This window comes from Carcharodon carcharias, chromosome 8 (assembly GCF_017639515.1).
Source record: "Carcharodon carcharias isolate sCarCar2 chromosome 8, sCarCar2.pri, whole genome shotgun sequence".
NCBI classification, from domain to species: Eukaryota; Metazoa; Chordata; class Chondrichthyes; order Lamniformes; family Lamnidae; genus Carcharodon; species Carcharodon carcharias.
The window spans coordinates 56476625-56490411 of record NC_054474.1 but is presented as its reverse complement, the minus strand read 5'-3'; the positions used below and the strand labels follow the sequence as shown (position 1 = coordinate 56490411).

Here is a 13787-nt window from a genome sequence, read left to right as displayed (position 1 = left end):
GATACTTGGTTTTTAATCCAGATTTATTGACTTTAAATTCCACAGTTGCTGTGGTGGGATTATGAAGTTACCTCTCTAGATCATTAGTACAGGTGTATCTTTGCACCAAAGACTAATTTTTCCAAATGTTTGCTAAAAGGTGCTGGACAGACAACATTTTCTTTAAAAAAAGTAATTAAATTGTATAAATAACTAATCGCTAAATGAATTATAACCTTTTCTATGAATCCTTTTATTTATATATCATCAGTAGGTTTGCCAGTCTAGAAGTCTAGCCTTCTGTATAGTTGATAGGATTGACAGTGGACATATTTGTATACTACATCTCTCCAAAAAAAAATGAAACTTGAGCCACAATCATAGAGTAGAAAGTAAAAGAGACAGGTTTTAGTTTGAGAAAGATGAGGCCTGATACAGAGATAAACAGGTTATATAATGCAGGGGAACGACTTTTGAAAATATTCGTTCATGGGATGTGGGCATTGCTGGCAAGGCCAGCATTTATTGCCCATCCATGTTTGCCATTGATATGGTGCTGGTGAGCTACCCTGGTAAACCACTGTAGTCTGTGCAGTGTAGGTTTACCACAGTGTTATTAGGGCAAGGTTCGGGGATTTTGACCCAGCGTCAATGAATGTACAGCAATATGTCAGGATGCTGTGCAACTTGAAAGAGAACTTGAAAATCTTGTTGTCCCCATTCCCCATGCTGTCCTTGTTGTTTTAGGTGGTAAAGGTTGCAGGTTTAGAAGGTTCTGTGAAGAAGCCTTGGTGAGTTGCTGCACTGCCTCTTTTAGATGGTGCACTTTGAGCTACAGTGCACCGGTGATGGAGAGCGTGAATGTTAAAGGTAATTAATAGGGCTCCAGTAAAATGGAATGTTTTGTTCTGGAAGGTGTCAAGCTTCGAATGTTGCTGGAGCTGCGCTCATCCAGGCAAGTGGACAGAATTCCATCACACTCCTACTTTGTGCGTCAGACAGTGGAGAGGCTTTGGGGTGTCAGAAGATGAGTTAATTGCTGCAGAATACCCAGCGCCTCTGAACTGTTCTTGTAAAAGTATGTATGTAACTGGTCAAGTTAAATTTCTGGTCAATGGTGATCCCAAGGTTGTTGACATCAGGAGATGCAGTGGGGTTTAAGGGGAGATTAGATGGTGTCAATGTCACTGGGCTAGTAATCCAGAGGCCCAGACTAATGCTCTGGACATGGGTTCAAATCCTGCAGGGCAGTTGTTGGAATTTAAATTCAATTAATGAAATTGATAGCTAGTCTCAGTAATAGAGAAAGTAGAAACCCAACTAGCTCACTAACACTCTTTAAGAGGGGGAAATCTGCCATCCTTACCTGATCTGGCTTACATGTGACTCCAGACCCATAGCAATAGGGTTGATACTTAACTGCCCTCTGAAATAGCCGAACAAGCCTCAGTTTAAGAGCAATTAATAATGGGCAAAAAAATGCTGGCCTTGTCAGTGTCACCACATCCCATGAAAGAATGCTTTGTTTTTCAAAAAATTCAGTGATGGTAATGGCATTGAAAGTCAAATGATTCAGTCTTGTTGGAGATGGTTATTGGAGACTGGTACTTGTGTAGTGTGAATGTTAGCTGCCACTCAACGTTGTTTAGGTCTTGCCCAAGCCTGAATGTCGTTCGCATCTTGCTGCATGAAGACAGAGACTGCTTCTGTATGTAAGGAGCCATGAACGTGGCTGAATACTGCGCAATCATCAGTTAGCACTTCTCACCTTTAATGAAGGCAAGCTCATTGATGAAGCAGCTGAAGGTGGTTGGACCTAGGAATCTGAGGAACTCTTGCAGCAATGACCTGGGGCAGAGATGATTGGCCTCCAGCGATCATAATCATCTTCTATGCTCAGTATGACTCCAGCAAGTGGTGAGTTTTCCGCCAATTCTCAGTGACTTCAATTTAATTAGGGCTCCTCGGTACCACACTTGGTCAAATACTGCCTTGATGTCAAAGGCAGTCACTCAGACTTCACCTCTGGAATTCAGCTCCTTTGGCCAAAGGCAGTAAGGAGGTGTCAAGTCCACTGGTTCTGTGGAACCAAACTGATTGATGAATAGGGTATTGGTGAGTAAGTGCTACTTGTGAATGACATCTTCCATCGCTTTGCTGACGATTGAGAGACTGATGAGGTTGAGGTGCTAATTTGTTGGATTGGGTTTGGCCTGCTTTTTGTGGCCAGGACATACCTGGGCAACTTTCTGACATTTTGAAAAGGAACAATTATTTCTCAACTATCAAAATCTTATTTGCATTATGTTGTAAAAATGACAGCCTAATATTGATGTGAATTTATGGAAACTTTTAAATGCTTCTATTGCTTCATGTTCAAAAAAGAGTATTAAGCAAAATACATGCACTATTAAACATTTGCTGAACAATGCAGAGTTATTAGGCTGGATTTTTGTCTAGGCTGCCAATGTGGCTTTATTGTTTATGACTAACTCTTAAAGCCCTAAATAAGCGTTTAAAGCGCAGTGCCCGAGTTCATATTAGGAATAACCTTTGTCTGCAGCATAAAAAGATTCATTATTTAGCACTAAGTTGTACTTTCATTTAGAAAAAATAACAAATGCTTAGAGTGATAAATAGGAATATCACTATGCCATAGCAATGGATATTCTCCTGAGGTTAAAGCGTGCTGTTTAAGCAATTTCAGAGGAGGTTTACCCAGCTCTAATAAGCAACTGTTCGATAGTGATAATGAAGCTTGGTGAACAAAAAGAGGTGTTCAATTTCCCTTCACTGACCAAAAACATTAAGAAAACAATGAATGCAGAATACAAGGATTTGGACTTAAAGTTATTTAGAAATAATCCTGATTAAAGAACTGTTTACTCTCGGTGAAAGTAAAGGGATAAAACAAAAAAACTCAATTGAACAGCTTCTTCTTCTTTGTAAATTCTTTGTCCAAAGGCAGGTTCAACCCACAGATTCACAACCTCCGCCAGAGGTAGAGCAAAGAGACAGGTCCCAAATCCACCCCAGCTGGAACAGGGATCAAACCCCATGTTGTTGGCACCAATTTGGCCGTCCAGCCAACTGAGCCGACCAGCCCCCCCAGGGAATCCAAGTAGCACTTTTACATGCATGTTGGAGACTGGAGCTATGGGCAGTTCTTTCCATCACATGGCTGACCATAAATCTCTCCTGCTCTTAATGCCCGCCTTTGGTATATGCTGGAAGGACTTGCAGATTGATACTCAAACTGTTTGACCACATTACGAACACATCTTCCTTGGCTTCTGGAGTGGGACTTGAACCTGGAACTTCTGGCCCAGAAGCAGGAACGCTACCCACTGCACCACAAGACCTTGTTTCTTGTATTGCTTAAAAACAAATATTCCAAATTACAGAACCTCTCCTCTGCATAATAGTGTTGAAGTACATTATAATTGTCACTTTTTTTTTTATTTATATGACTTTAGCAAACAGTCCATTTTAAAGCTTTAGATAGGTTTTCTCTTCAAAAATATCTAGAAGAAAAATTGGTCCGTATGCATTTTTGGGTGCAGGGGTTGCAATTCACAACCTGCCCACTGAAGTTTGCGTTGCAGCAGGCAGCATGCAAACTCCATTGTTGCAAGGGCCAATGGGAAAGTGACCTTTAGCGACCCAAAATGACGATTCTCTATAGATGCTGCCAGACCTGCTGAATATTCCCAGCATTTTCTGTTTTTATTGCATATAGCCCTGTGCAGCCCAAGACAGTGGCCTGGGAGGGGGAATGGAATTGGATGGTAAGGAAATAGCGTTCTAGATGGAGCCCAAAAATAATGGCCGGGATTTTCCTGCCCCATCGTAGGTGGGACCCGCCGCGGGCATGACAGCGCCCCAGCCAGAAGTCCATTGACTTGTGGTGGGACCGGAAGATCACAGCGACGGGCGGGTCCGGAAAGTCCCGCCGAGAGTTTCCATCTTCCCGATCACCAAATGGATGAAATTGGGGCAAGGGCTAGACTTTGGACAAGCAGCCTAACAAGAGATTTGGTGGAGGGGTCAAGAGATGTTGTGATGAGGTAGAGCAGAGGTTGTCAATGTATGTGAAATCTGATATCATATCGTCAGATGATGTTGACAAGGAGGACATACAGATGAGAAATAGGAAAGGTTGAAGGATAGAGTCTTGGGAAACTCGAGAGGGAACAGTGCAAGGACAGGAAGGAGAGCCATTGCAGGAACTTCTCTTGCTATGTCTGAACAGGTTAAGAGTGCGAACAGGCTAGGGCACGCCCAATCAATAGACAACGAAGGGTGGATATTGGAAAAAGATGGTGTAATCAACTGTGTCAAAAGATTCTACAGAGTTTCATTGTACCATGTGCCAACTACCATTACATACAATTAACCATGTCTACTCTTCACGACAGTAGCGAATAAATCAAAATAGGAAGCATACAGCAGTGATAAACAAAACTTACTTTTAACTAAGGTTTGGAAGACTAGACATTGCTTCGAGGTTATTACTAGTCATTAATTGCTCATTTCATTTTGTGTTTTTTCAAAGCTCTATTGGTCCAATTTAAAAAAGACCTACCACTGAATCACAAATCTAGAAATTTTAAACTGTTCGAACTGACTATGAAAATCAGTATTCAATGTCCTAATGATAATGTCAAAACTAATACATTTCCAGCATAAAATTAACCTTTAGCCTTATTAGAATAGGATTTCCATAATCAAAAATGAGACCCGCAAGATAGGAAATCTTAAAATACATACAATAATGAGGATGACAAAAAATGCAACAATCTCCCCAAGCTAAAGGTTAATGAGATAAATAGCTGAAAAACTGGTGCCTTACCCTCTTGAACAGCTTGAAATGGATTGTTGGAATCAACAAATCTGACAGAGAATGTTATCTTTTCATTTTGCAATATTTCTTCATTCATGTTCATTTCAGCCACAGCTAATCGAAACATTTTGTCATCCTTTCTGGCAGTCTCCTCAAAAATTGCACCTGAAAAAGGAAAACATATTGACATAAGCCCATTTACTGGAGATTGCTTAGACAATGAGCTGTAATTGGCAAATGTTTCAAGTAGCTGAACTCTACATCAGTTCCAGGCATTAGAAAAATTTTAAAAATAAACTGCACTACTAATCTTTAAATATAGGGCAGGATTTTCTGCCCTGCCCTCCACCCACCCCAAAACACTGGGTGTGTTTTTCCCAGGGAGTAGGGGTGGCACATAAAATACCAGAGCTGCCCGGCCCACCACCTTCCCAACTACCCCCAGGTTGCCCCCATTAAAAGGTAAGTGGAAAGGTGCCAACATCAGCAACCTGCCCACCTTATTGAGCTTGATATCAAGTTAATTGATCAGGATATTACCCTGCCCACAATGTAACATGGTTGGCGTGGGCAGACTGTGTTGTGAGGCTAAACTGTAAAAATTAGGGAAGGAAGGGGGACACATCATTTAGGGCACCAACTCCATGCGCACAGGGCACTCCCCCCAACACCCCCCTCCCTCCCCACAAGATGAGACACCACCCCAACCCCCCACTTCAACCCTCACTACCTACCCTCCACCACCCATCTCTTGCCCCTCCCGGGGCTCCCTGATCCATTCCTGCCCTAAAACTCTGGTACTATGGCAGCCAATGCTCTTCTTCCCGCTTCTCCTCGCAGTTCTGGTAGTGCTCACCACTGTGTTCTGGCACTGCTGAGATTGCCAGAGCTGCCAGCCAATCAGATCTCAAGGGTGGGACATCCTGTCCACTGAGGGTTAGAAGTCCCACTGCGAGCTTGTTTAGTCTGCTGGCCACATGTTAAGGCTGTGGGCCAGGCTTCTTCCAGGTCTGTTAACTGCCAGTTGGCTTTCCTTCTGGGGGGTAGGGGAACTGAGCACTCTGCTGCCACCCCCCCCCCCCCTTCCCCCTCTAAAATCCAGTTCATGGTGTCCGAATTCCATTGCTATACAATAATAAAATGATTTGCATTGAAGTCACATTGACTATATTCCTTCCTGTTGCATTAATTAATTTGAAGGAATTATTTCTGAAGTCAATATTTTTAACAAGGCATTCAACAATAATGATTTAAACAATACAATCGCATGCCTATTGTTTTAATCAAGACATATCAGAAGTGTGCAAAGGTTTAAGACTTCTCAAATTTTTGGCACCAGAATGCAAATTTGAATTTCCATTTTGTAGTTAACATGACTTAAATTTCTTTCTTTCACCAGGTGTTCATCCTTTCTCAGTACGTCTTTGTTTCTAATCCAGACCAGTTAGAAGCCATCAATGCCAAAATCCCCCAGGTAGGATGTTCTGTCTGTAGTTAACCAGGGACACATGTATTATCCAAAAGAAAAAGTGTTTTGAAGTATTGATCATACTACACCAAATGTATTTTTAGACTGTATAACTTTCAAACAAGCTCATGGGCCAGATTTTGCTCTAGGAACAGCAGTGAGGGTGACAAAATAAAACAACCTAAAAAACTCAGCCTGACAACAACTACCAACGTATGACCACCCGCCTCCCCATACGGACTTGAGACGTCAACTGTAATTTTTGCAGGTTGCAGCATTGTGTTTTTTCGACTTTTCCAGTTTTTGTTTTCCTTCCAGATTTGTAGACACTGCTGAGTTACTTAACAATATAAAGTTGAAATCAATCCAAAAATTAAACACAAATATTTTATCCCAGCTATCACAAAACATCTCATTCCTATCTAAATTAATGCCCAATAGTAATACTATCTTTCCCAATTACTTATATCCCCAAAATCCTCCCCATCCAATAAAAATTACACCCCCCCCCATCTATCATATCCTAAACTACAAAATTCCTACCCAAATTTACCCAAAGGTTTGTCCTAAACTTCAATACCCCAAACCTACATCACCCCTAATAAAACCAACCATCCCCCTTAAAATGCAAATCCCCGAAGGTGTGTTTATTTACTCCCAACTCCCCCACCCTCAACCCAGCCCACTTCCAATGGGAAAATCCCTCTATAAAACCGACCATTCTCTTTTCGAGGGACCTTGGTAACGTGTATGCCAATTTCCCCTCCCCCCCCTCAACCCTCTTCTCCCCTTATCATGCCCAAGCCCCCCTCCAATTTACCCTTCATGTTACACATTTCCAAACAATAGGTTAAAATATACCCTCTTCAAATCACCCCCAACCACATCCCCAACCCCCCCATATAACCCCCCCCTTACCCAATCACACCCTCCCTCAACCCATAAATAATCCCAACACCTCCCACATCCCCAACTAATCCTACCACCCACATCAACCCATGCCCCCATTCCAACACCACCCACATCCCAACCCTCCCCACCCACCATTACACACCCAACTATCCCAACTTCCAAACAACCCCCCCTACACCCCCATACCCCCTCATAACATACCCCCACCCTAACATCACACTCAACTTCCCCTCCCAACCACCCAAACTCCACACATATTAATCCCACACCACACCCATATTCCCCAATCCTCCTCATCCTATAACCCACTCCTCCAGACACCTCCCCTTGCACAAACACAATATACCAACCCTATTGCCATCCCCAATCATACTCTTTCCCCTAACCATCACATTAAACCCAATATATCATCCCCAACTCCCCCACCATGCCAAATTTAACCTCCCCTGCACCATATCCACAGATCCACACACCAAACCTCCCAATCCAATAATCCCCCCATAATCCCCCATACACCACATTAATTCACCCTCCTCAACCCCATCTCATCCCAACTTCCTCACTCACATAAAACAAACCCATCTTAAAACCTTCCACCCAATATTCCAAAAAACAACCAATTCCTTCTAATTACTCATAGACCCAAACCCTACCTATCCTTACACATACCACATACTCCCCCCACCCTCTTCCTGTTATAATAATAATAAACCATACCATTCATACCACCCTCTGAGGTTTAAACATCACATTTACAGTCATCCCACCCCCCATGTAATTATCCCATATCCAACCCACTTTCCAACCCCCAACACCAATCCCATCCCCCAATAACAATAATACCCCCACCACATTACCCACCATCCAAACTTTCCCTTCTACATGATACAAACCATTATTCGTCATATTACCTTCCCCCACTCCAATTCTTAAGACTCCAAGACCCCACATCCCCTTCCACTTGCCCTCCCCACCCAAACTTTCCGACCTTCATCTCCCCACATAATTTAACTCTCAACCCCCCCCCCCCCCCCTCCACCCCTTCCCCCCCCCCCCCCCCCCCCCCCCCCCCCCCCCCCCCCCCCCCCCCCCCCCCCCCCCCCCCCCCCCCCCCCCCCCCCCCCCCCCCCCCCCCACATCCCCCAACCCCCCCAACACACACAACCCAACTTCAATTAACCAAATTATAACAAATAACAACAAATAAAATTACATTCAACCAGCATAAAGATCTAACCAAACTACCAACAACGTCCCCTACATACCCACAACACACACAAACCCCCCAAATACCCAATCCCCCCCTAGAACATAGAAAATTAAACTTATATCTGAGACATAATTCAAACACCCCCAATTTAACAAACTAGTCACCATTACCCCCCCATGCCATAAAAATCCCACCAGCAATGCACACAACTTACCCATTAACCTATCTTATCCTCCTACCCCAGTCATTTCCCAAAGGGTTGAAGCAAATCGCCAAAACATAGTCCCCCACATTGCACTAACCAAAGGGTTTAATTTAATTGACTAACTATAACCCTCTGTATCATAAACACCAAACCACAGGCCCCTGATCACCCCCCACCCACCCCACCCTTCAAACAAACACCCCCCCATCCCCACACCCCCATGGAATGGCACAACCCACCCACCAAACCTTTAGCCATGGTGCATACAATTTCCCCCACAACCCATCCTTTGCTCCAATCAGATCTCACAACCATAATCATCGATTCAACCTCTTCCATTCACCCCCCATAAAAAACAACCATTTTAGTTAATACAATGTACTGGACTCTGGAAATAACTAAATGAACATTTTCCCACATGAATAACGTAAATTGACATGTCTGAGCTAAAAACTACAAAGCAATCACACTGACAATCTGGGCTATAGTTGAATTGTTAATCCCGGTCCCATCACTCACACCTACATTACCCACCCATCCAGCCAAAGTTCCAGCCCATCATTGTAACTCCAGGCCAAATCGTATACTCCCAACCTTAGAATTTACCGAAGTTTGAGGAACACACATGGGTTTTTTCACACGGACCAACTAAACTGTTTCAGCCATAAATCTACCCCATACAATTCTAACCAATTTTCCCTTAAGGTTTCAGGACAGGACACCTTGTCTTCCCCCAATATACAACTAATTTATCTGGCGCGCCTGAAATGACATTACCAAAACAGCCAATTCCGCACCATCATATCTCAACATAAACGTTTCATACTACAAATCAGTGGTCCACCACAATCACACCCAACATATACCCTCCCCCCTGATAATTAAATGGCCTAATAAATCCATTAACTAGGTTGTAACTGACTTTTACACCCTCTCCACACCCCCATCCTTGGCAGGCAGGTACTAATAAGCCTTACAAATTTTATCCCACTTTCCCGGAAACACTTCCTAATTCCCCATTTGTTTATAAAATAAATCTAACACCCCAAAATTCAAACACTCCCCACTCACATTTGACATTTTTCTTGCTCAACCTATTTTGTTAATTCAACCCAAGCCCCATAACCACCTGCACGCCCCCCTTCCCCACCGAACAAAAAACCACCAAACTCCCCACACCTCAACAACCCCACACTCCGCCCATTCCCCGGGATCACCCCATCGCTCCCCCCATCATTTCGCCTCCCTACACCAAACCCATCAAAGTCCACCACGCCCCCCAACCCTCACCATGTGACAAAAGCCCAACTTTTTTTTTAAAATGTCACCAATACCCCAACCACAAAGCAATCCCTTCCAACAAAAACAATTTAAAACACCCCCCACTCACACACCCACATCAAAGCCCACACAAACCACCCCCTGACCCTTCACAACGTGTCAACCGTCTCCCCAAGACACCAACAAACCCCCATACCCCTAAACCAATAGAAACCCCCCACTCCAAGAACAACAAAACCCCCCCTACTTGTACAGGACAACCAATACAGAAGGGCAAACAAAAAATTTTAAGAGAAAAGTAACTAATCTTTTAAACAATTTACAAAATTGAAACCATCTGGAAACGTTGACCAGTTCTCCCAATTCACACCCAAGAAATCCAGATCAGCCACCAAAAAGGACTGCGGGAATAATCTTTTCCAACTACAATGACCTTCCACAAATACAACAAGGGAATGAAGCACGGCTGACCTTTGGCAAAAGATACTGATTAATGTAAAGTGTGACCAACTTTCTGGAAAATTCCTTTACATTTTACTGACAACCTCACACCCCATAAGAACATTCTAACCCCTAAATCCCAAACCCACTGGACTGCCCTAAAACAGAGACACTTGAAAGGAGATAGAAACGGAGACAAAAGACTGAACTTTACCCCTTATGCTTGCACCAAAGAAACCCAAAGTCATCTAAAACCAGGTGGATTTGACCTAACACACCCACAAAAAATCCTGGATGGAAGAAACCATCCCCTGAGAAACCAACAGAATTCCCCCCCACCCCCCCCCAACTCACAAACGTGAAACATGTGGACCAAAATCACTCATAATGCAGAACTTTTTTAACCTCTTACTCTGCAACCTCCAGTCATACCTCCACAACCCCACATGTTAAACTGAATAACTCTTGCAGTTGCAGCAACCCCCCCCAAATCCCCTCATACCCTAACCAGGGATCGTTCCCCCTTTAAACCCATCCTCACAGGCCAGTGCAAGGCCACCACCAACACCTCACCACCCCCCAACCTTCCATCCTGCAGCATTTGCACCTCACCGCCACCTACGCCTCTCATTACAAACCCACCCCCCTGACCATAATCCCAGCCAAACTACAAAATCACCCATCTTTACAACATCATCCAAAAACACATGCAAAACACATAATACCCTTCTCCTCAAAACTTAGTCAATACTTTTACAAAACTCATTGTTGACTCCTCTCTTCTGATCAATTCTGTATTGTCTGTTGCATTTGTCATATTATTTTTTTCTCCATAGTACCACAAAAGGGGGGAGCATTACCCTAATTTAAATACCATTGGGGGGGGGGTGGTGGTGGGGGACCAGCAAATTCAATTCTTTGGAATGGGGGGGGGGGGGGGGGGGGGGGGGGGGGGGGGGGGGGGGGGGGGGAAGTTGTTAATTATTAGTGGATTTAGGGGGGGGGGGGGGGGGGGAAGGGGGGGGGGGAGAGTGGATTTTGGGGGGGGGGGGGGGGGGGGGGGGGGGGGGGGGGGGGGGGGGGGGGGGGTTCAAAGGACATGGGGAAGGTTTAGGACATCTTTCAGGGTGTATCCCCCAGGGAACCATGATAGACCAGACCTTCAACTCATTTACCCTCTAGAAAAGATAGCTGTTAGCAAGTCCAGGGAAGCAAATCAGCGGAGCTATTGTAGGAAGTGGAAATCTCAGAGTTCTACAAGAAAAGCAGAGTGAGCACAGGAAGTAATAAGAGCTGGCTCAATTAAGTAGGGAAAATCCCAAAAATATAAGATATTCTATATGGGATATTGGGAAGAGGATAACCAGGGAAAGAATCCAAAGAGAATGAGGATGAAGTTATCAAACTCGGAGAGAGATACTGCGAGGTTCTTGAGCAAATTGATATAGGGAGTGACAAGGTATTGGAGGTGTTGGCAGGCTTAAAAGTGGTCAAATCTCCAGGTCTGATGATGTGTCCCAGACTGCTGAAGGAGGCAAGGGAGGAAGTCACAGAGGCTCTGACCCAAATTTTTAATTCCTCTCTGGCCATGGGGGAGATGCCAGAGGACTGGAGAACAGCTAATGTGGTTCCGCTATTTAAGAAGGGTTGCAGAGATAAGCCAGGGAACTGCAGGCTAGTGAGTCTCATGTCATTGGTAGGGAAACGATTGGAGAAAATTCTGAAGGAGAGTATCTATCTCTACTTGGAGAGGCAAGGTTTGATCAGGGATAGTCAGCACGGCTTTGTCAGAGGGAGATCATGCCTAACAAATTTGATTGAATTTTCTGAGGTGACTACCAGGTGTGTAGATGAGGGTAGTACAGTTGATGTAGTTTATATGGATTTCAGCAAAGCCTTTGACAAGGTCCCACATGAGAGACTTATAAAGAAGGCAAATGCACATGGGATACAGGGTAATTTGATAAGGGGGATTCAAAATTGGCTTAGTTGTAGGCAGAGGGTGATGACAGAAGGATGCTTTAGTGACAAGAAGCCAGTGTCCGGTGGCGTACCACAGGGACCTGTGCTCGGTCCCCTATTATTTGTCATTTATATAAACAACATAGATGATTATGTGGGGGGTAGGATTAGTAAATTTACAGTTGACACAAAGATTAGCCGGGTAGTTACTAGCGAGGTTGAGTACCTTGGGCTACCGGAACATATAGACGGGATTGTCAAATGGGCAGATAAGTGGTAGATGGAATTTAACCCTGAGAAATGTGCGGTGCTACATTTTGGAAGGAGTAATTTGACAAGGAAGTATTCAATGAACGGCATGACACTAGGAAGTTCTGAGGAACAAAGGGACCTTGGCGTGTGTGTCCATAGATCTCTGAAGGCAGAGGGGCATGTTAGTGGGGTGGTGAAAAAGGCATATGGGACACTTGCCTTTATCAATCGAGGCATAGATTACAGAGGTAGGGAGGTAATGTTGGAGTTGTATAGAACCTTGGTGAGGCCACAGCTGAAGTACTGTGTGCAGTTCTGGTCGCCACATTATAGGAAGGATGGAATTGCACTGGAGACGGTGCAGAGGAGATTCACCAGGATGTTGCCTGGGATGAAACATTTAAGTTATGAAGAGAGGTTGGGTAGACTTGAGTTGTTTTTGTTGGAGCAGAGAAGACAGAGGCAAAGTGCACAAGATTATGAGGGGCATGGACAGGGTAGATAGGGAGCAGCTGTTCCCCTTGGTTGAAAGGTCAGTCACGAGGGGACATAAGTTGAAGATGAGGGGCAGGAGGGAGATGAGAGGAAAAACCTTTACACCCAGAAGGTGGTGGCGGTCTGGAATGCTTTGCCTGGGAGGGTGGTGGAGGCGGGTTGCCTCACATCCTTTAAAAAGTACCTGGATGAGCACTTGGCACATCACAACATCCAAGGCTATGGGCCAAGTGCTGGTAAATGGGATTAGGTAGGCAGGTCAGGTGTTTCTCACATGTCAGCGTAGACTCAATGGGTCTCTTCTGCACTATGAGATTCTCTGATTCTGTGAATAAACTTACTCTTTCTTTGACTGAAGAAAGCCTGGTAAAATTGGCTCCTTCTAAAAGTAAGTATATTAGAACTGGGAAAAAGCATGGGGTGGGGTGGGAAGGGAAGGGGGGAGGGATCCCTTTTAAATTAACCCTCGTGACCAACCGAGAGGGTGGAATAAAGAAATGGGGCCAGCTAATTCATCCTCACCAGGGAGCATAACAAAATTGGGGAACCTTGCCCAGGGGCCAGTTGTAACACAGCTACCACAGCAGGAGAAGGTCGTGCACACCTCAATAGTGAGGAAGTAGCCAATGGATTAAATATGTTTCAAAATGTATTAAGATATAGAAACTGTTCCAACGAGTGGGAAAATGACAAATTTTGTACCTCTGTTCAAAGAGGAAATGAGCGGCCTGTCAATTAT

At 44.3% G+C, this 13787-nt stretch overlaps 1 protein-coding gene across 1 annotated transcript in view; it reads right to left on the bottom strand.

The window, feature by feature from the left end:
• Positions 1 to 13787, bottom strand: part of LOC121281438 (glutamate receptor ionotropic, delta-2-like) — a 448441-nt gene that overhangs the window by 407943 nt on the left and 26711 nt on the right. Inside the window, exon 2 of the mRNA XM_041194383.1 lies at positions 4832 to 4987. Coding sequence (XP_041050317.1) covers positions 4832 to 4987 — 156 coding nt within the window. The remainder of the gene's footprint in view (positions 1 to 4831; positions 4988 to 13787) is intronic.